Here is a 24,274-nt window from a genome sequence, read left to right as displayed (position 1 = left end):
TGTCCATCTGGATTAGGGCAATCTTGAATTAACATTAAATGTACTCATTATAGCTACATAGTTTGCATGTGGCGTAATATATTTTTAACTCAAAACTGTGAAGTACTATGATTCATGATATTAAAATTTTCACTGTTAATAAGATTAAGTCTTAATATGAGTAAAGAAATATTAATATCTAGGGTTTGAATAATACATAACATTTCACATTCTAACTGATGACCCTTGCGTGGCAAAACCAGCATAAATCTACATATTCTTTGATTTACTGATAGTCTGTTAGTGTAAAACTTATTTAAAGAGGGTAAATGTTTGGTCCCTGCAGGGAACCAGCTGAAAGTAATTTTCATTTGGACCTGACTACCTGACATACAGAAGACGCTAAGACAATTGGGTTAAAATCCCCAACTATCCACCCACTGGTTCTACAGGAAAGAAAAAGCTGAAGGACACAACCATCACAGATGACTCCAGTGTCAGGAGAATATTATGCTCTGCTTACAACAGCATTTTTGACATTTTTTTCTGCTCTTGCATAGCACTTTACAGGTCAAACCCAGATCTGTACTTCAGCTACTAGTGACTTACCTATCTCAAAATACAGAATTGTTAAAGGCATTATGGAGACATGATTTATATTAACAAAAGTCACAATTTGTTTCACACAGAGGGGTAAATCCTGAGTTATTCTTGTGAAAATCAGTAACTGGTTTTAACATTCAGAGCTGCACAGCAATCAAATCACAGAAAACTGGAAATGACACTGCATTGATGCCATACCAATCTGAGAAAGCAAACTAGAAAAACTATGCTTTAGTCAAGAAGCTTCACTACTAACTTTATTACAAATATAGAAACATATCACATCATATTTTCCATATGCTCTCCTTTTAAATATTCAATTACGCTAAATTTAGACCTAGCAAAGCAATATCACTATCATAAAAAAACCCTTCTAGCTTGGAAAACGTTGCGTGTATCACTGTGAAACCTCACTGCTTATTATCTTCTATAATAGAAGAGATTACAGCAAAATAGAATTTCTCCATTAGATAAAGAGATGGTAATACTCAGACAATGTGTGCAAATATGTAAATATGTAGATGGTGAGGGATTCACACTGCCAGTTCGCAGAGCCAGGTGAATGAGAGCCAACTCTGATCTGAAAGTTGTATAATTGTGGTAAAATGGCAATGAGCCCAAGCTAATAAACCCTGTGGTGTCTGGCTCGCACCTCTATGAGATGGAAGCATGGGCAAACAAGTTTGTGCTGGCTTGCAATGTATTGTCTTGTGTCTTACCCACACAGGAGGCAAAAAGGGAGGTTGGAATTGAACTGGGTATGATAATACAGTAATCTTCTAGCCTGCACAACAAAATCTGTTACAACAGCTTTCTAGATTTCAAATTTCACAATAATTTATCAGAATTTATCATTCTGCTAATCTAATATTGTTCCCTGTATGAAGTATATCACAGAGTTAACTTCAGTGAGTCCTGTCTCATTTCTGATAAAGCAAATTGTTCAGGGAGACATGTAATAATGGTTTAAACTTCAAACAGAAGTTTGAAGGATCTTATCCCTGGGTGCGCCATTCCAATAGACACTTACCTTCACCTGTTAATAATTGAGAAGCTGAAAAGTTCTTAAAAGCATTTAAAAGGACTTCTCAAAGATCCATAAGTAGTTATTAAATGTGCACTATAGTTCAAGCTGAACTACATAGAAATTTGAGTGAGAGCAAATATAGTTCTTGGCAATTATACCTACTTAGAAAACATTTTATAATGGTGCTTAATATTTAACAAAACTTGGGTCTGTAGACACTATTTATGGAGTGAGTACTACAGAACTGTCTAGTTCTAAGACATATGCTTTGAAAGGATACAACTTTACCTTTATCTGTTCGAATTCTTCAGCTTTTGATACTATAGCAAGAATATCGCCGTCTGTTTTATGAGCATCAAACAATTCATTGAAAGTCTATTAAAAATAAAATGAATTGATTTAACACTGAAAATAAAAATATAAATATAGTACAAAAGAAAGAAACATTAGCCAAGATTTTAAAAGACATATAAGGTTAAAATGTACATAAGTTATTAGAAGACCAGAGTGATGCAATTTAAACAGGAACAATTTCCAGAATGACTTCACAGCACTTTCAGAAAAACAGTCTCTAGAAACTTGGGCACCCCAAAATTGAGAGACATGAAATCTGTGGCCATTTCAAAAAAGCCTAGGACATATTTGAGTGAATAAATCTGTGAGACTAATTATACATACTGACATTAAACAGTTAAAAATTATTAATGCAAAGTCTTCAGCTTTTATTCAAGAAAAAGACTTATTTCCTACAAAAGAAAGGTTTTAAGATGAATGTGTACATCAAATCAAGCTTCCAACACTATGAAGTTTTGTACAAATGCATCTTCCTTATGTGTTTACAACACAATCTGATTACAGTGCCAAAAGTTGTTTAAAGTTGGCAACCTGATAGGATTTTCATGCAGAAAAACTTTTCTGTTATCACAATTTATCCTTGAATGTGCTATCATGTACCAATGGTGGCACACACTGTTGATATCAAAATGTTTCTTATAATTCACCTAAAAGAAGGCAGAGACTACAGAAATTTCAAATCTCACTTCACACCAAGTCTAATTTTTCAGTATTGCTTTACACTTAGTTTCTTTCTTTTTCCTCTCTTTCCTCTCTCCCCATTTTGGTAAATATAATTTGAAAATATATTGAACAAATCAGCTACATATTCTGTAATATCTTACAACTATTTTAGGTATAGCTTCAAAAAGAAGGAAAAAGCCTCAGAAATAGAACGTCATATTTTACCTCTATAGTATTGTATTTAATATAGTAGTGGCTGGCAGTTCTGCCTAAATCTGTTGAAGAAAAAAAGCCAGTTCGTTCTTCAAAGCGAATCATGCGGGCTTTGTCCAGTTTTCTGCCGGCTTCAATTACCAATTGTTTTCTGTGCTTTTCTAGACCTGGATCCATCTAGACATGAAACACACACATTTATTTGTATAAAAGGAAAAAAAAGTGTTAAATAAATAATTTATCAAGATAACCCAGTCACACAAAGTCAGAAATCAAATAAAAGAAAGGTACAGTTATTAAGCCAAAATTTTCCTGAGTTCTCACTAATAAAAGTTACATTGACATTATTGACTAAAAACTGCCTGTACAGGACAAAATAATCAGAAGATTATTTCTTTTACAATGGTTCAAAACTATCAATACAATGTAGACTAATATTACTTACGAAACAGCAGCATGATTATGAAATAAATTTACATTGATGTTTTTGAAAGAAGTTCTAATGATAACATATTCTTAATGAAATTATCATGATGGTATCACTTCACCAAAACATGTCATCTTATGGTATCTTCTGTTTATGAAAATGGCTGAAGATATACCTTGCCTGGGTATCTGACATGAGGATGGCTTTAATTGTATCCCAAATAGAATAAACTTGAAATTGGATGGCTGAAATGTTTACTAGGGAAAAAACTCAAACATCCCCAAAAGCTTTGGGTATGTCAGCTGTGATATTCTAATTACTGACTTATAGACATGCCGTATAAACATTCATGTTAAAAGCACACAAGGAGCTTGCTGTGCCCAACACCACTTCTATTCATATCAAAGTTCAGGAACTTGGACATTTTGTCCAATCGTTAATGTACATTACCTCACTAGTACATACAAGGCTGGGCAAAACTCCCATCTGAATGGAACTCCTGTGTAATTGTGTGTTTCCACATCATGCACCTGGCATACGCAGACTGACAGGGATGCGTGAAAAGGGATTCATAGCCATGTTAACCCTCTGGTATATGTGCACCTGAGATATGTCTCTAATTGTATAAGCAATGATTAGTCACCAAATTTGAAAAGACTGAAACTCTGTTCTAGTTCAGAGGCAGCATTCTTATTTCAGGTCTTGTATAGTTCAGATTTCCTGCAGAGTAAGTCATACCAGCCCTCTTGGTAAATCTGGACCAGAGATATATGACCAAGACTGCAAAAAGAAGCAGGCTTTAAGAATTGCTATGCCTTGGTTTGCTCTGGTTTTCCCTGGGCCAGGATTCAGTTTCATCTTTGTGCCGAAGCGCTTCATCTCATGTTCAGTGAAGCTGCAGACGAACACAGCCATCTCCGCAAAGCAGCTGCAAGACTAGTTCCTAATATTCCCTGTCTTTGCCAGTTACTCTGAAGCTGTTTCTCCTTAGTTATGGCTTGCCTTAGTTTCAAGTCAAAAGCTAAGATGACAAAGGTCTAGAGTGCTTTTCTCAATAGTAAGTCATGCATTGAGGTCAGATTTCAGAGCAGAGGTGGTCAAAAAAAACCAGTGATCAGGATGCCAGATGTTTAACATTTCTTAAAACTAAAGAGGGAGGAAAAAATTTTAAAAATATCAAAATGCTTCACTACTCCTTTGGCAACCCACATTACCTGCCAATCTTTTGCCTTACATACAAAAAAGCTAAAGCTGTAATAGTAGACTAACTTTTTTTACAAATACAAAGGTTTTAACTTTAAAGGAAAGGTCACCAATTTGAAAAGGCTGTGAAACAATATTCTAGTCTAGAGAATCCATGGTTAGCACCCTCCTTGTTGAACTTGCATAATTAGAAATCCCACAGAGTAACAGATCCAGCCTAGAACAGCTTTAAGTCATACTCTTAAAAACAAGCCTTGGCATGTCCACAGCAAGAAACTGAGCAGGTCTGGAGTATATATAGAAATTTAAGAATGCATGATAAAGTACATTATTATTTGCATTGTTTCCTCTAGCTGAGAGAAGCATTGGGGACAAGTTCTTCTAACTTCTACAGATGTTCTAAACATAAACATACAGCTTATGAGGATAAAAAGCGTTGCTTAACTGTGGGTACATGAAAAAGTGGAACCAAAAAGAGGAGAAAACAGACAAAGGGGTTACCTTAAAAAAAGCCCAGCCACCTTTCCTTTGGAACCCTAAAGGGATGAGAAAATGCCTGTAATTCATAACACAGGCTTCACTAATACAATACATTTGCTCCACTTTTTCCTTCCACTCTTTGTTTCTTCTTGCTGCTCACCATAAATTTTGGCCATTTTCCCAACTCAGTAAAAGGCATTATTGGCACTTCTGGCAAACAACTTGAAAAGTCACAAATCAAAGCAGTGGGCCTGGAGTAGCCTACTCCTGGGCACAGCCCAGAAAAGGGCTAGGTGGGGAACAGTAATATCCCAGAGACTACACGTGGGGTGCAGAACATGTCAGTGCATGGCAGGTGCATGCTCGCCCTGGTCTCCCGGTGCAATAGAACACACCCCTTTTGTGTGAACAGGCTGGACCTTTTGTGCCCGAAAGTAATTACTGGATGTGGTGAGCACCTGTGGAAAGGGAAAGGAGAACGAGTTTGCAGCTTCTCAGCCCCACTGAACAGCTGGGAAGAAGAGTGTGACCCACAATGGTTATGCAGATACATGGATTCTGAATGGGTAACGTTGGCTGTCAGCCAAAACAAAGATAGAAATTGGCACGCTGCAACATTACTAAGAAACAATAAAATACCAATTATAAAAATTGGATACCTATAACCAGAACAGAAGGAATAGAATGGCCTAAGTGAGCAAATCTGTGGTTATGCCCGCATCTGGCACTATACCATCTGTATACTTTCTATAACACATTAGCTTTGACGTTTTAAACTGGTTTATCTAGAAAATAAGGGGATTGGCATTGGGTTTGCTCCTACGTGAATGGGTAACACTTCAAATTGATATAATTTGTTACTGCCTTAACACAAAAATAGGAATGTCTATTATTAGCACATCAAATCAGAAGGGGTAGAAAGGAGGTTAGTGGCAGGAAAAGACAAGTGCTGGCAATCTCTACTTTCTCAGCCGCTGAATAAAAAAACAAAAGCAAGGGGAGGGGGAGCAACTCTTGTTCATTATTTTTTAAACTAATACAAAACATTTCTGTTAGTGTTTTATTACTTTTTTCACCAGTTATTACCACCACAGTTGCACTTCTTTTAATCTAAAATTTGTTAATAACACTGGTCAAAAATACCTGATGAAAAAAAAGGAAGGAATTTATAGGAATGGGACGACAACATTCTTCTCACTAGCAAAGCAATTTTTGCTTTTCATTTATCTATTACTGTGTGATTTGTGTTATATAGTGTTATATTAACATATGGAATGTACTGTAAGGCTTTTTACAGAAAACAGATTTGAGATGACCAGAGATCTAAAGGTGTCTGCAGAAGCTTGCTCAAACAATAGCCTACCTACTTCCACTGCAGCTTCCACTATCAGACACAAAAGCTATCAAAAAAATATCTCCTGACATATATCTGTTCATGTTACAATGACCAAAACAACTGCTGCTCACAATATCATGACAAATTATGAAGTCACAAAACAGATTCAGGACATACAAAATAAACTGCAGTTACCATGCACTTGTGAGAGTATCACCTGCATTAGGCTCAGTTACCCATGTCCAAACTATGTTAACATTAAATGCTTACAAACTGCTGTAGAGAAAAAAAGTAATAATATTTAGATAATCTGTAAACAGTTAAATTTCCTAAAAATTACAGATATGAAAAAAAAAACTTGAAAACAACCTTATGCAACCATGCTCTGATATATATCACTGCATGGAACACATCTAAATAAATTTAAAAAAATTCAAAATAAATGCATAAAAAATCTTATGATTACTAAATCACAAGAAAGAAAAAAAAAACCCCTCAATTAAAAATATAATTTTCTAATTTATAAGATGCCATGGGATGAAACATTCTAAAACAAAAGCTGACGGGGGCAGAGGAGAAATCAAGCAACTCAAGAATGCTTTATTTTATCATTTTTATCTAGCCTACAATACTGAAACACTGACAATAGGCTAAGTTACAGTAACTGTCTGATAAGAATGACTGTTGTCCTTTGGAGCATAACTTGGCCAGTTAAAATGTATTTTTATGTGAACAGAAGGGGCCTCTTAATTTAGTGTTAAAAATACTCTGCTACAGAAAATATCTTTTTCTAAGCATTTTAAAAGAATTGCTGATGTCAGGTAAGTAGAAATAGCAAATATTTATCCTCACATCAGGGAAGGATTAGAGACCCAGAACAGGTTACAGATTTTTTTAAAATGCATTTTATACCTGATAAATTTTGTGACTGATGCCATATACTAATGGATTTGCTCTCATCCGTACATAAAGATAAGTGTAACTTATCCACTTTACTGCTTCTTCCACATTAGTTACTGTTCCAAGAGCAATCTGGAAATAGGAAAAGAGACAAAATTAAATGTATATGTTACAGCTGAACATAAATATTCAGCTGAAAACATATGGAATTCAGAGCGTTAGCAACAGATTAAAGAAAGTGTCAGTATGTTTCCAGCTTAAATTATTTTAAACTAATCACAGGACAATAACTTGAACCATTTACACAACTTCATCTTACGAACCTCTAATAACATGGTATATTCTGTGACATAGTATTATACAGTGACCTACATGATCTTTCCTACACCACTTATGATTTTTACAATTAAAAGATGATACTGAGCAAGCTTACTATAAAAAAAGACAAACAAACCAACATAATTCTTTAGTGAATATGCCCAGGGTAATATAAAGAAGAGTACCTTTATTAAAAAAAAAAAAAATCTACATTTAAAAGATTAATTTTTCATACCAATGTAAATGCACTTTCTGGTTCAAGTCCTAAACCAAATGATACTGACAATCTTTAGGATTTTCTTCAGCATGCCCTCACATTTGGCAATCTGTTTATACACAATTTTTATGAATAGTTTTTTCCTTTTGTATCTGGCAAGTCAAACATACAGGTACCTGCTGTATTTTTGTTATATCAAAACATAACAAAATTGAACAAATATCAAAACAGTTTTTTGCTAGGTGACTTTTTTGCCAATTCAACAGTTTTATCACCAAATTATTTACCACACACACATTTTTACTTCATAACTTCAGCTCTATTTTGTATCGATTACATTCATGAGAAGCATTTTACTGCTTATTCCAGTTAACCTGATTTTGTGAGGAGAATTTAATATTTGTTGCATGTCCCATGAACAAACATTTTTTGGTTGTTGATGTGTTTTTAAAACAAGCAAAAGTCCCTCCTACTGATTTTTTGTGATCCATTACTATACTTTTTAAGTTATTTTTGTTTTATTGGTGTTTGGATTTCATATAAACGTTCCACATGACTTGGCAAAAATTAAAAAAAACCCTATATAACTGTAAGTGATTTCATATGCATGTTCAGATCTAAGCATCTAGACCTTAATAGTAATATAGATACTCTTTTTGAAATAACATAAATATCTAGTCAAAAATAATAATGCAAGCGAAATCTGCCCTGAGTTAAAATAACTGAAATCTAGCAAAACCTTGTTGATATCAATGACTAATAGCATGGAGTAACCCCAAGCTTTGTCTCACACATTTTTCAGTGATATTTTGCTCTTCAACAGCATAAGGAGGTTTGGGGAAGCCCCATTGTGTTGGTTTTCAAAGTATATAGCTACATAATGCACTGAAGTAGCTACAAAAACATTCAGTTCTTCATAGACTACTACAGGGAAAACACTAATACAGCCCACCGGTTATTATTACTCAATTTGCTACCCAGGTTAATTTCAGCATTTGGTTTCTTCCCACGATTCACATATCTTTCAGTGCACAACTTGAAATAGCCTAACAACATAGTCCAATTTTTCCCCCAATCAACCACTTTCACAATCATGAAAACGTAAAATTCTCATTACCCATGACAGTGAAGTCTGACAATTAAAAGAAAAAAAAAAACCCCACTTTTTTTGCCTCATTTGTTCGAATATCTGATTATATTACTTACAAATTAATTATTTTCATAAGCTAAAACTGAGGGGGAAAAAGTGATTATGAAATACACTTGGGTTTCAGATATGGTACTGAAATCTAATACTGCACTTTCCTTCCTCCCCCAACTTTAATGAATATTCACCAAATAATATGCAGAGACCAAAAAAAAAAAAAGGCAACTTCTAAAGATTTGCTGCCATCTAGTGTTCAAGTAAAGTTCTTATGGATTATTTGAAAATGTTTACCTTTGTTAAAACAGTATGAATGATGAAAGTTACGTTATTAATACAAACACTTAAGAGTAATTAGGAAATAATTTATTTACAAAATTAGGAGAGGACCTCTGTTAAGATCTAGGATATGTCGTATTCATAAAATCAATAAATAGACAAGGTGATACTTTATTAAAATAAAAGAAAAAAAGTTCTAAATTTTCCAGCGTTTCCTCAACCATGTGTTAGGTATTTAGTTACAGATAGAATAATCGATGAGTAGAAATATTTACTATGTTGACACTGAATTGTTTAATTGCACCAGTTGCCTTTTTTTGAACTGTTCAAATACGAGTAATTGTGTTGCACTCACAAAATGAGAACTTGAGTACTATATTAATCCACCTTACTGTGTCATTTTAAATGAAAAAAACATCAGTATCACAAATTTTCAACTAATTGTTCAATGGCTGATGTCAACATCACTGAGTAATGTGGTTAGTAGTCTGCACTTTCATTAAATAATTTTTTTTTTAACAAATGCTATCCCACAGACTTTATCAAGTTGAACAGTATTTCAGAGGAGGCATTTCTGATTTTCAAAAAAGTGTAAACAGATATAAGTAGCATGGCTTTTTGGGGGTAGTTTTTGAAAAATGAAGGTTTTCTCTCTGATATTTCTATACAGATTAGAAAAGAGCATGAAAATATTACTAATACGTAATATTACATACTGTACATACTATCATATATAATATACTGTATTTTTTATGTAAGAAAGTTTAATTACTATTACATTTGTATAATTAAGCCAGATTACATTGATGAAAGTTTCTATATATGAATCAAATATTTGTTGTTAAGGCAAGAGAGCAAGGAATCTTTCTAACAACCTAATATGCAATTTTCTGTTTGCTTTGGAAACCAGTGTATTTGGAATTACCATTTCAGCATCTGTATTGATAATGGTCTTATTCCTATATGGCTTTTGAAATAATTTCTTAATGCTACTAGAATTTTCCCAAGTTGGGACAGAATCTCCTCCAACCACATGACCACAGGACTATTTATAAGTACAACCAAACTACGTAAGAGTTGTCGTTATCTGCTAAGTCCAACAGAAGAAAGGTGAGGGGACCATAGATGAGGTTGCTGGTCTCATGCAGGTCAGGCCCTGGACACCCAGGGAGCAAAACTTCAATTCCCCCCAGCCTGCACTTTGCCCCATATACCCAGATTAGCCATTGAGTCACCCAGCTCCTGAGTGAATTTTTTGGAAGGGCTTTCTGTGTCAACAGAATTGTAAGTAAAGGCAAGGAAAGGCACACCACCTGGGGAAGGTATACCTACTGTCCAGCACTGCAAATCCTCTCCTCAGTTTCTAGCTCTCTGTGCAAAAGAGTTGTCCCTGCAACAAGCTGGGGTCCAGCTGTGGATGTCAGGGAGGGCTCTATCAGGTGGAAACAATTAGGGAAGGAATGGTGACCTGCATTGTATGAGCTATTGATGATAGTTCCCAGATAAGTTAAAGTTTATGGTCTAATTAAAGCACATCCCTTGCATCTTATCTTTCTTCCTGTATTTCCACAAAATACAGCCATAGGTATTTTCTGTTTGCCAGCTGGTCAACTGACCCAGGACTTGCTCCTCTCAACTAAGCACCCTAACCAGCTATTTATTTTATTGCTTTTTACATTCCGTTATGCTCAGTGGTACAACTTCAGCAGAAAAGAAAAAGGGAATCTCCATGCCTATGCTGATCATCACTGACCATTTACTCTTCTGCTCATTTTTAGAAGGAGAAAAACCAAAAACCAAACCAAAACTCAAAACAAATCTGCAGGAGAGAATTCTCAGTGGATTGAGGTGCTGAAATACATGTTCAAAGTTTCAGTTTTGGTGTCAACTCAATGAAGTTGGGTATATTTCAGCTTTTCCCACTCTATAGCTTTCCTAAGAACAAATGCACTGGGACATGAAGGCCAGCATGCTGTGTCTGGATTAGGTAACGGCAAATGCTGAAGGGCAGAAGGTGGCAATGAGAAGCAAGCACCATATAAATTTCTCCCAAATTCTTAAACTATTGCATCTCAAGGTCTTTAGTTAAAGGTTTTACCTCTGCATTTGGTATCTTTCAATGGATTTTTATTCCATTTTTGTATAGTTTTTGAACTACTCTACCTTTTAGATACAGCTTCCCGCAGCAAAGCATTACATAGTGTAACCACCCAGCTGGCATCCTTTTGTGTTTTCTGAACCTGCCACTGACTCATCTCAGCCAATGTTTCTTGCTTCTTGTCCCAAGAGAGGTGAAATCTTTTGCCATGTCACTCATTACTTCATAAAACTCTGTCACACAATCTCCCATTTGTCTTTGTTCTGGCCTGAAGTGTGAAGGCAAACTGGTGTGTTCCTTTCATAGAAGCGGATCTGTTCCTCTGCCCATCAACTCTGAAAATTTTCTACTTCTAGAAAATTCATTTTGAAATTGGAATTAAAAACACCCTAATTTTTTTCCATCATTACCCAAATTTTCTCTCCTGCGCCACATAAACCTAGATACAAAATTCAAGGCTCTGGATTCCACTCAGTGATCGTATGGCTAGGATTACATATTGTATTACCCCAAATATCTGAATCATTGCCTCATTTTTAACACCTACCTATTTCTGCCACGAGACCTGGTCTACATAAAAGCAACTTCATATTCTTGTGGAAACATGGAGTCTTCCCATATTTCCAACTGCTGCCTTCATTTTACTAGTTCTTCTTTCAGCTACTGATCTGTCTATAATAAATTAAGAATTTAAACAATTCAGCAGTGCTTCTGGCCTTTAATTGGTTTCTCTTTACAACTACAGCATAAGCATTTGGATTTCCTGAATGACTTGTAATAAAAGCAGACTCTGCTCCTAAAATAGGTCATTTTATTATGTATCAGTCCAGATTTGCTGGTGCTAACAACAGGCTCTGTTATGGCAAAGATGAGAGTGGTCATGAGCATATTGTCTAGATTTCTGCAACAAATAGTCAATAAACATATATTTTGTCTCCATATATTGCTACCGTTACTGCTAAAGGGACAGTGTCTATAAAAGATGATCAAAAGTGAATGTGCTTCCTAAGATTATCTACTGATCAATATGATAGCCTATGTTTTAAAATGTATTCATTTTTTTCCTAATGCTGCAGCCTATGGAACAGTCATCTCCAGACAAACATTAGAATTTCTAACACACCTGTATCCTTCTCAGAGGATTCCACTAACTTAGATCAAATCAGCATATACAGAAATTTAGACTGACTCCAATTATAAAGAAACGATAAAGTTACTTTCCAAAAAACCTAACACAATAGCTCCTTGTAACTGCTCATAGTATTGATTTCCTGTAATCTGGCAGGCACTAATTTTTTCCTGCATGTCATGACAGAGGATAAGCAACATCACACATATCAGATGACAAAAAAATGGTGGTTTCATGCCCTTGTTACTCTATTTTCGGCATTTTCCATTGCTATTTCTACTAACAACGATTTATCACAGTGATTAACAAAATTCTGACTGCATCTTCAGCTGCTTTAACTCTACTGCAGCCACAGAATCTACAGTAATTTAAAGCTGTGAGTACACTGTTCTTTTCAGATAACACTACCATTACATAAAATCTGAAAAGAAAAGTTCTATCTAAACTAGTTCGTCAGTTTTCTGCACTCTTCCCTAACCCCCAAATCCTGCGGTAGAAGTGCTGCACTTAGAAGTCATTTTTTATTATACTGTACACCACATACTTCCTATATGTCTTTGAATAAGTTTAGATGACTACCTCCTATGAAACAGAATAGTTGTTCTATTCCATTAGTTTTTTCTTCTTTAGTTCTACTATGTTAGCAGGGCAGGCAGATTAACTTCTTAATTTTACACCTTCAACGTAACCAAATTGTTTTTGCAGTGTCTACTAGCAGTATTTTTCAGAGTACTACTTGGATAAACAATTACTACTAAAAGTCACTAAATTTCTATTGAGATTTTCTCTACTTCTGGAAAGAGTTTCAGTAATGTGCACACATTTGAAAAGAAACTACTTAGCAGAAATACATACTTCCCTGCATGAACAAATTCTTCTCTTTTTAGGTAAAAATCTAAATAAAGCTTCATGAGTAAGATTGCTTTTATTGTTGTCAGTCTTAACCAAAATTGCCGCAACTCATTGTTTATCTTTCAGGCAATTTTTAGTGTTTCATAATTACTGTAGATGTTACTATTCTAAGCTCACAGAGCCCTTTCTCCCTTGAATGTCTTGCTTTTTGATACCTTTTTTTCCTCTTCATTAAATATCAATTTGGACATACTCAGCTGGTGCTACAGAATGGTATTTACCCTTCCAAGTCTTCAGTTTTGTATTGTTTTAATAGCTTTTAAGCTAGTAGAGTGCTTACTATTAAATGCAGGGAAAAGAAAAAAAAATAAAAGAGAAGATACCACTACCTTTAAAAACTGCTGTTAAAATCACAAGCCTGGGACAAATTAAAATTGTTTTGTATTCTAACAATCAGCCAGGTCTGTTCCACTTTCAATGTGTTTTTTGGTGCTAACTGCACCAAAGTCAATGCTAGCAGCAGTTTGGTACCTTAATTTACTACCTAATACAGTAACATACAGAAACATATAGGCAGACACTTGCTACATTATAAATATTTTGTTAAGCCATTCTAAATAAGTCCTGTGAGATAAACACCTAGGACTTAAAACTAAGAATTTGCAATCTGTACAGTGGAAAAGGAGGAAGCGGAGAAGAATCCTAAAGTGTAACTATAACCAAATACGTCTTTTCTTTGATACTGAAAACAGAATTACTTTTAGATTTAAAAAATTTTTTTTCCTCTGTATAAGAAGTTCAATGAATGTAAATTCACTTGTCCCCTCACCACTGCCGCTGCCCCTCCCCTCCCCCCGCCAACCCCAAAACAAAAAAACCCCTTCCTTTAAGCTTGCATACAACAATCACCTCTGCCTTCTGGCCTTGCTGGAAAATTTGTGCATTTTGGAACTACAGCTCAGATCAGAAGAACAACATGCTGCCCATCAAAACCTCTCTCTCTCTGCAGAATATTACACATTGAAAATTAATAGCTTACATCTCATACTTTCTTAACTAAGCATTCTCAGCTGACAGGAGAGAAATAGGACTGGAACTCTTTGTTCATCAAGTCAAATCTTTTCCTCATATACAATCACATCTTCTTACAAAATCTTCACCATAGGAAAAAATTAAGAATTCTTTTATCTCCACTACTGCTAAAAGACAGACTGTTCCAGATCTTCTATTCCAGGCAAGCTTACTTATGAACATGGTGATTAATTCTTGTACTGGCATTAGCCAAAATTATTTTTTTTTCTTTCTCTTATTCACTTCTAGTTCTGGCTAGTTATAGAGAGCTGTTGTACCTCCTCTGAAACTTTCTTTTGCTAAGCTAACCAACAAGATTTTTTAGGGTATGTCAGTAAAGGATCTTCCCCATAAAAGCTAGCTTTTCTGCTGGAACTCTGTGGAAGGAATACCTGAGATTACTGGTATAATTCAGGTGGGCACACCAGCACATCCAGACACCTTCTAGACAATTTGGAGCAATACAGACTAAGCCTGAAAAAACAGCAGCATATAGCCATGCCTTTTGTTTTTCACAGTAAGTCAATCATAGAGATCTTCACTGACCCAGTTCACAACGAATGCTTATTATTCCATTGCCTTTGTAAGTCTCCACTGTCCTGAGAGCCTTCTGTGAGGACTAAGTTTCTAATGCTAAAATAGGAAAAGTAGAAAAATAAATCCTTTGCTGTGAAGGAAAGAATATCCAACTCTCTCTTCCTTGTCTAATTCATGTATCTGAAGAAAAAGAACAAAGCTTTTCTATGAAATCTGGCTGGATTCTTTCCTAGTGAAAAGGTACACAGTATCCCAGGACCAGATCTATCCCTCCTAACTTCTTGGGGTGCTGAAAAGTAACTACAGGTAATCCTGGCTTTCACAACCAACTTCAGGATTTAAATTATTACTGCTAATGTGTAAGTTGCTACTATCCAATTTTAACGAACTGTTTCCAGTTCCACTTAGAGAACATTCACAGGTGTCTGTCTCCAGGAATATAAAAGTGTTGTCAGAAGGAAATGGTTGAGAGCTCTACATCTGCCCACTGCAAGTGTGCTTTTTGTTTATTTTTCCTCTCTCCTTTGTGGTAGAAAGAGGGATGGGAAAATTGCAAGTGGCTCCTTTTTGCCACATTTGTGTCTCATGTTCTGGGGGAGTCCAGTTTCTCTCTCCCTCCTTGTACTCAGACCACTCCAGAGCCTTGTGGTAAAGAGGAGTAGCTGTGAGCGCAGACAGGTGTCAATATTTTAATTCCCCCATATTTGTGTGTGGAAATAATTGGAATACAGTTAAAACTTATTCTGCTTCTGATGTGTGACTGTACTTGGGCAGAGATTTTTCCTGTTAACAGGAACTGAAGAAATAACTTGTGAGACCCCTTAAAAGAAAAAAACCCCACGAAATTAATGAATGATCAAACTCGGTCATTTGTAAAGAATCAAGGAATAAATCTTAACATTTTAAAAGGTCACTGTATCAACTTCTGCTCCTTTCCAGAATTTCCTTTTAAAATTATTATTTATGATTGAATAATGCAAAGACTTTGAAGTGACAAAAAGGTAAAAAATAAACAGAAATATGTAAGAATTTTACAGATAAAACAGAACAAGCATCTTAAAACCCCAAGACTATTCCTAATAGACAAAATAAACTTCACATCTTTCAAATGGATAATCAGTTTTAAGATTTTAAGTTTTAAGACATTTCAGTTTAGCTGAACTCCTTTAATTTATTGAAAAAATGTCCAGTGCCTTTGAAAAACAGTATTCTCTTCTTCATTTAAGCATGTTTAAATTTCTGAGGGTTCCTTGTAAAAAGTGTCTGTGTGTGTATACATATATTTTTAATTGGTTATTACAATAGATAGCTTTTGAATTGTTATATTTTAATATGAGAGAAGTCGGTACTTTCAATACAACCACAGCATTTTCAAAGTGTCCTGGTTTCGGCTGGCATAGAGTTAATTTTCTTCCTAGTAGCTGGCATAGTGCTGTGGTTTGGATTTAGTATGAGCATGATGTTGATAACACACTGATGTTCTAGTTGTTGCTAAGTACTGCTTATGCTAGTCAAGGACTTTTCAGCTTCCCATGCTCTGCCAGGTAAACAAGAAGTTTGGAGGGGGCACAGCCAGCACAGCTGACCCAAACTGACCAAAGGGCTATTCCATACCATATGACGTCATGCTCAGTATATAAACTGGGGAGAGTTGGCTGAGGGGGCAGTGATCGCTGCTCAGGAGCTGGCTGGGTATTGGTCAGTGTGTGGTAAGCAACTGCATTGTGCATCACTTATTTTGGTTTTATTATTCCCCCCCCCCCCCCTTCCTTTTCTGTCCGATTAAACTGTCTTTATCTCAGCCCATGAATTTTACTTTTTTTTTCTGATTTTTTTCCAATTCTCTCCCCCTCCCAGTGGGGAGGGGGAGAGTGACAGAATGGCTGTGTGGTGTTTAGCTGCCTGCCAGGTAAACCACAACACAAAGAAAATGCATTTTAGGATTTAAACTGAAACAAACTGAGAATTGCTATTTATTATAAACCAGTTCTGATTACCACTGTAAAACAGAACAAAGAGAAGAGTTCAAGCCAAGTACATTATTCTTCCTATATTTCAATCAACCATGTGAAGTTTGTTTATATACAGACAGACATGCTGTAATTTTTTGCAGGTTTTAGTCTGCAGTTATGCAGAACACTTGCTAAATTCTAATAAAGCACTTCTGATTAAAAGGTAAATGCTATGTGTTTCTACAGTTTTATCTTAATGATATTTTGACCCTCCATACTACTTCTAATACCTGCTACCTTTTGTAAAAGGCCCCCAACATTTTCACGTGTGACAGCTCACCCCTCTTAAATACATACATCTACAGACTACCAGTAATAAAATATCTAAAATGAAAATTTTATTTACGTGTGACAATACTGCATTTTTGTTTCAAATAATATTAATCCTTTAAAATTTGCTAAATGATTCAAAGGTTACCTCCGCGTTTAGGTTGTCTGCAAGGCTTTCAAGAAACTGGCTTTCAATTGGATTCTGCTGAGTAAGAAGAGTCAGGTAATGACTGAGTTTATCGTGAGTTGTAATAATGACGCCTTCTCCGAATTTGTCAAACTGAGGCCGTCCAGCTCGACCAAATATCTGCATGACATCTAAAATTCCAAGGTCAACAAAAGAGCCTCTTTTTGCAGCATATATTTGTGTTCCCTGGTTGAGGAAAAGTTAATAAAAATTAACATAAATACACATGAATATAATCCTGATGAGCTGAATACTGAAATTAGGCAAATACAGCATGATTTCAGAAGTGTACTTTAACTAATCCTTTCATAATCTTTGATATATTTAAATCTTTACTATACAAACTAGACTCCCACTGGAGAGAATCAGTTTAATGAGATATAAATAACATCTCAAGTCAATCAGACATTTCCCCTCCAGGTCCAAAACCCACAATAAAGATCTTGCTATCTATGCTTCTTTACCGTTTTCTTTTAAGACAGATACCCATGTGCAGACGAATGGAAGCTCTTACCTTAATAACAACAGCATGAGCAGGAAGATTGACACCCCAGGCAAGCGTAGCTGTACAAACTAGGACTTTGATATGTCCATTAGAAAACAAATTCTCAACCAAACTTCTGTCTTGCCGCAGCATTCCTGCATGATGAATACTAAATCCATCTGGAAACAGCTCACGTAACTGCTTATTTCTGGATCTCTGTACCTAGAATGGACAAGCATAAAAATTAAATTAACTTCTAATTACAGTACAAGAAGCATTGTATTAAAAAAATTACAGGGAAAAAATCAATATTATTGAGTCATACAAAAGGAAATATTTCTATTAATGTCAAACTTTTCATCAATGCCAATATGTCATGATTTTCTACAAATGAATTTGACTTCTTACTTTCTAAAGAATACACTTAATTCTTTAAAAGAGTATTTTTATAAAAATACCGCTTCATTACACAACACAAGAAAGATCCAAATTTACTGATAACCAGTATAAACACCAAAACTGAGAACTGACATATTGCTTTTCCTTAAAAGCAACTCTTCCAGGCTATGTGGGCAGCTAGGACAGGATTAAGGCAGCAGGCCACACACTATACTTAACATTAAAGAGGGGATACCCTTCCCCACCACCAGCCATTGCATCAGCTCAGCACAGCAGGGATTAATAAATTCATAGTGCGGAATCAAACTGTTCATCTATCCCTCATTTTTACCTTCCCTGTGCGTAGGAGGCTGGGATCTCAGTCTGCAAAACCTCAGGTCATCCAACCTCCCACTATGTACAAGGTCCATAAGCATGATTCCTTTATTTCTGGGTGCTAGCTTTGTCATGCTTCACCTAAACCAAATATTGACTCAAGGTTAAGAAAAACTAATACACTTCCCTTCCAAACACTAAACTCTGAAACTCAAATTGGTGTGTCTTCCAGAAGCAACAGGGAAGGAAAACCAACCTCCTAAAAGAGGAAACCCAAACCACCAGAGTTCATGCAATTTTAGCCCAAGGGGAACAGTTGTCTTTCTGTTCAGAAACACGGCTTTGGGCTAAAGCTCAAGTATCACAACAAGTACAGCTCTTTTATTACAATTAAGATGACAGGAGGAAAGGCACGGTAACCCTGTTGTAAACTGGAATAAAGGACCTTCAACTAAGCTTATATGACCTTACATATAAGGTCAGAAAGCATGCTGTATCAAGCTCTTTACCCCCACCCCTGGCTACTGTGTCCTCAAATCTTCATGTTTCAATATCCCTGACTTGCCACAAACACCTCTGATTTTCCTCCCATCTCTTCCATATTCCTAACTGCTGTGCTCACTGCCTTCCAAAATTGATCGCTGCTGAATATGACACCATGAGGGTTGTGGTAATGATGACTCTAATCTTTCCCTAAAACAGATTTCTTTATTATCATTATCAGCAGAGAAACTCTACTTTTTTCACAGACTTCAAGAGAGTTAAGTATTTTTTGACTATCACTGTATTTTCAGCCCTGTGTATTATAGTGAATTAATTCTAGATCAAATGATGATTATTAGTATTATTTTTCAAAATCTTCACATTTACTAGTACCTGACACAAAGCCTCTGAAAGTTGACTTAAGGGATACCGAGTGGGTAAAGCAAAGCAAAATATGGTTCACAGTACTGGCATACTGCCAAACATGAACAATAAATCTCTGCAAACAGAAATAAATAGGGAGATGGGAATGCAATTATAAAGGAGGACATGAAAAGAAAAATATTGTAGGAAAAAAACATTTCTCAACTTCACAATTATCTAGCTTCTCAATATCTGATCCTTCCTGCTTCAGCAGTAATTATTTACTATTCATTTAAAGGAAATCAAACTCAGCTTTTAACTACACATGATTTTTTGGCAAATTTAATTAACTGCTGCAGTGCTTAAAAATGAATAAATAAGAAATTGAGAAAGTGGCAGTGCAGTTCATGAAGCTTATTCTTTATGAGCTAGTGAATGGAGACAAATACTTCATAAAGAACACAAATGCACCAAGGTTTGCATTTATAGTGTATCAACAATAAATCTCACAGAAGACAGGCATGTGGAAAATTCACTTCAAGTGCAAATCTGAGAATAACTGCGACACAGAAATTTGGATTGATCTTGATTACGTTCAGAATGTGGTGTAAGCATTTAACAATGTAATTAGCTTTTGTCTTAAATAATGCAAATCTTCCTATGCGATAAGACAACCATCAGAAATTTCACTTTTTTCATTTCATTTTAGTAGAGCTTGTTGTATTGGTGTCACATGACTATTTTACAGGTATTAAAATAACTACTTTTCAAAAAGCACAATTATTCAATATAAAAAATTGCACTTTGTTATAATCTGTAGCTGAAAAAGCCAAATCTTGTTCTCAAATCTCCACAATTTAAAATTTACATAACTTTGTAGCCTGATTGCTTTTGTTGTCTAATGTGATTGAAAGACAGGGCAATTTACTAATGGGAAACTCAGCAGAGTAAAATCTTGTACTATATATGGAAGGAAACAATATTTGTTTACAGTTTTCGGAACTAGAATTTCACCAATTTAGAGAAAGGAACTTGTGAATATAGGAAAAAGGAGGAGAAAGGGGAAAAGTTTGTGACAGAAAACACATCAAGACATGGCAATGCCAGTCTGACTATGATTCAAGTACTTACACGCTTAAGATTAATTAACCGTTTAAAAATACATAATTACACCTAAACGGATCCATATAGTTGCGTTTAGAAACAATATCCACATGCTTCTAAAATCTACCACACAGTCTAAAACAGTGCCTTTGAAATATTTACTCACAGGTTTTGTCTGTTCATTTTTTGAATCTATGAAGTGCTAGACTTCCAGGTTGCACAGTAACCAGTTTAGAGACACATTAAATAATTTTTTTCAAATACAGAAGATGATGAACTTTTTTTAATGAGGAACTCACAGCCCACTTTTGACACAGGAAAAAACAAATGCCAAGCAAATCAAATCACTAACTATCCTTGATGATTTCATTAACTGCACAGAAACTGAATTAATTTTCTTTCCATGAATTTGTGGGCATTTTAAATTAGAAAGATACAAGGCAAGTTAGTTCAAGAACAATGAAATAACCCAATTCTATAAAGTTACACTTCAGAAAATAAAATAAAAAAATAAATCACATAGTGATGGCTTGGAAGACTGCTCACACAATATATCATTTGATGGCAGGATATTTGCAAACAAACCTCCTAAGCTCTTGTGCCAATGAGCTGCATGGTTATTCTATTAAATCTGCATTTTAATGGTTGCAGAGACAACAAACCAACAACTACTAAATAAGGCAAATGAAACTATAAAAATTTATACTACTCCCATCTTGTTCTATTACAGACTAAAAGGTTTTGCTTAACATTTATAAAAAATGTTACTAAGTGCCTCAGGTGTATGGAGAAGTTGTTACTATGAGGTCTGGCACTGGTCTCCTGATTAGAATTGATTTTCTTTCCCCTCCCTTATTGCTCAAGAGGGCTGTAGATTTATGACCTTTGCTTACATGTGTGTGTGCATTTTAAACAGTATATATTAAATAAATTCCTAGTTTAGCTTGCTGCCACCTGTATTTTTCCTTTAAATGTCTTGAATTTCATGCAGTTCTTGATTAAGATACATTAAAAATGTCACAATTAGACACAGAAAAAATTCCTGCTTAATTTTAATGAGAAGTGAGGCATATGTGGCAGAAAAAAAGATTTAATCAAGCTTTAGTGTATTTCAGCTAAAGGCTTAAAAAAGATAACACCCTTCCTTACCCTTTGTTTGCATCAGGTATCACAAAGGTATCATCATTCCGAAAGACTATAAGCTGCATACTTTTTGTCTGAACTAACAATACTACATGAAACAAAGAACAAAATTTTTAATAAGCTTTTTAGCTATTTTTTCTTATTTTCTCTAAAAAACAAGTAACAGTAATAAAGCTTGATTATGAGAAGCAGCTACCAATAAATTACTTCTTGATAAATGAAACACCAATTCATGTCTTTTCTTTAATCTCCAGTTGCTACACTCATCTAGGACAGACTAAGTAGATCACCACTACTTGGTAAGGTCAGATTTTATTTTCTTTCTGTAACTTCTTTTTCCTTTCTGCTTCCTCATTTTGAAGATATTGTTTTCCACTTTGAATTTTGGTGGTTTTTCCCCACTAATAACAGTTTTTTCTATCATATACTTTCTTACAGTACCAGAAATGGCACAGGCTATTCTAGTATTTTTCTCACGATCACCTTACTATAGCAAAACTTCATGCTTGTGATGCTAAGACTCAATCATCGTAATTTCCTTTCTGTGGAGTTCACAATGGGGCAGCGCTTGCAGTTTGTTCAGAATGCACCATCATATTTGTTCACTGGTTTGAGCAATTCTGAGCAATTTATTCCCATTCTTCATTCTCTGCACTGTCCTGACACTCTGCAAAGTACTAGCTCTTAATTTTGAGGCCTCATTAGCTTCACTTGATGAGTGTTGGTGCTCAGCACACATATCAGAGACATCTAAAATAAACTAAGTAAGGTATCTTTTGCTGCAGCCTTCAATGCGGGGCAGTTTTAATTAGTACTACTACTGTGTGATGAATACAGTTCAGTTATTTCCCAAATAACTATTCTGTAACTTTCCTGAAGACATCTGAAAGTGTAATTCTTATGTTGACCTTCTAAATTGTTTTAAGTTCCAACAAGACACAAGCCTCCTCTGCCTCATTCATATTAATCATACTGCTGAACCTGCTCTGCTGGCTCATTTAAAGAATACCGATTGTCTTTCAAAATTTATGAGATTAAGGTAAGATGGGAGAAGTCTCTATCCAGGAAGTAAAGGGCAGCTGAGAAAAGCAGGATGAAAAAAGGGAAGTTGAAGAGTCCATTAGAGGGCTTATTCCCGTTCCTTAAATACAAAAAAACCTAACATGAGTATGTATGAGGCCTGAGAGAAATGTAAAGAAATGATCAAAGGATTGCATGATCATTCACCATTTTTGCTCTTCAGAATTTACTACATACATATTGCATATTAATTAATTAATCTATACAAGTTAAATCTTTAACATAAGTTTTATTCTTTTATTCACAACTGCCGTTTCAAAGGGGAGAGATCAAAACTTCAATAGTGGAAACAAAACCATGAGAAGGGGTTTTTAAATATGAAGTAAAAATATAATTTCTTGTTACAGAAAAAAACCATGAGACTCCTTAATGTACATGTTTAGAGCAAGTATATGAAACCTAGAGAAAATACTAAACTGTGAAGATGAGCAGTAGCGCTCTCCAACAATTTATGAAACTGAACATGAAGAAATGCAGATTGGAGTCTAAAGGGAGAAGAGAGGAATGCATTTGAGCTGCAATTATTTTACTTGAGGACTCTCCTTTTATGAATTAGAACTTTTATTTGTATTATTCAACTTGTACTGTATGCATAACAGCTAAGCTATCAGCAGCTGTTTCTAGGGCAAGGATGAAGTGGCATGTTACGTGGCAAGAGCAAGATTAAACTATTATTTTATTACAGAAGCAAAGAATTAACTTTTGAAAGAAATTTGCCCTGGGGGATTTGAAAGTTGACTACATTTCTGTGATGAATATATATTAAACAATTGGTCCTTATCTCGTATTACCTTCCGTATCTCTTGAGAAACAGCAAGAAATGGAAAATTATTAGTATTTACTAAACACATGGTAATACATTAAATCATATATAAACAACGTGTCATGAAGCTCTTCTGCAAAGTTATAAATCAGTCATTTTTAGTAAGATATCCAACAGTTCAATACACTGGATTCAGGCAGTACTTCTGTGTTGAATGCCCTCACATTACTGCCCTCGCTCTCTCCCGGGAACAGCAGCACTAGCTTCCCTGACTGGTCACCCTGCAGCTGGCTCCTGTGAAGAACTCAAAGACTACCGAGAGCTCTCCTCAACCAAGATGACTTACATGACCTAGAAGATCATTTCTGGATGGATGCAGGCTGGCCAATATGCTATTCTACTTAATGAGTATGCATCCTCATTCTCTACATCTTCACTTCTTTAATATATCTAGCTATTAACTTTGCATAGTTATCCTGAAGTAATATCTCTGTCCAACATTTATTCTTTTACTGGGTTATAATTAGTGGGAAGCTGGCAAGACAGTATTTGCAGAAGGTAAATCTAGCAAACAAATGTGAATCAGTTTGAATTTCTCCTGGAAGAGTCAATAATCTAATTGTTTCCCTCTGGAGATTTAAGTTCACTGTATTAAAGTTAGAATTGTTTAAACCTATGAGTTACTGCTCTGATCAATTTACTGAAATCACCTCAGTAAGTTCTGTAAAGTGCTCTAAAAATACCTTCCAAGGGGAAAGAAAGGAGAGTAGTGTGACCGCTTTGCTTAAATGTCTTCCTCTATCAGTGTAAAGATAACAGTTCTTTGAGTGCAATCATCAGG

The 24,274-nt window shown here is 35.3% G+C and overlaps 1 protein-coding gene across 1 annotated transcript in view; it reads right to left on the bottom strand.

Annotated features, from left to right (window-relative positions):
* ASCC3 (activating signal cointegrator 1 complex subunit 3) overlaps nt 1-24,274 on the bottom strand; it is a 293,625-nt gene that overhangs the window by 86,182 nt on the left and 183,169 nt on the right. Inside the window, exons 15-19 of the mRNA XM_075708596.1 lie at nt 17,814-18,005; nt 17,261-17,485; nt 7,198-7,317; nt 2,852-3,016; nt 1,898-1,984 (exon numbers count right to left, since the gene is read on the bottom strand). Of these exons, the coding sequence (XP_075564711.1) occupies nt 1,898-1,984; nt 2,852-3,016; nt 7,198-7,317; nt 17,261-17,485; nt 17,814-18,005 (789 nt within the window). The remainder of the gene's footprint in view (nt 1-1,897; nt 1,985-2,851; nt 3,017-7,197; nt 7,318-17,260; nt 17,486-17,813; nt 18,006-24,274) is intronic.

The sequence above is a fragment of the Pelecanus crispus genome, chromosome 3 (assembly GCF_030463565.1).
Source record: "Pelecanus crispus isolate bPelCri1 chromosome 3, bPelCri1.pri, whole genome shotgun sequence".
NCBI lineage: Eukaryota > Metazoa > Chordata > Aves > Pelecaniformes > Pelecanidae > Pelecanus > Pelecanus crispus.
Note: the sequence above shows the minus strand (reverse complement) of the source record. Positions and strands in the feature narration are given on the sequence as shown.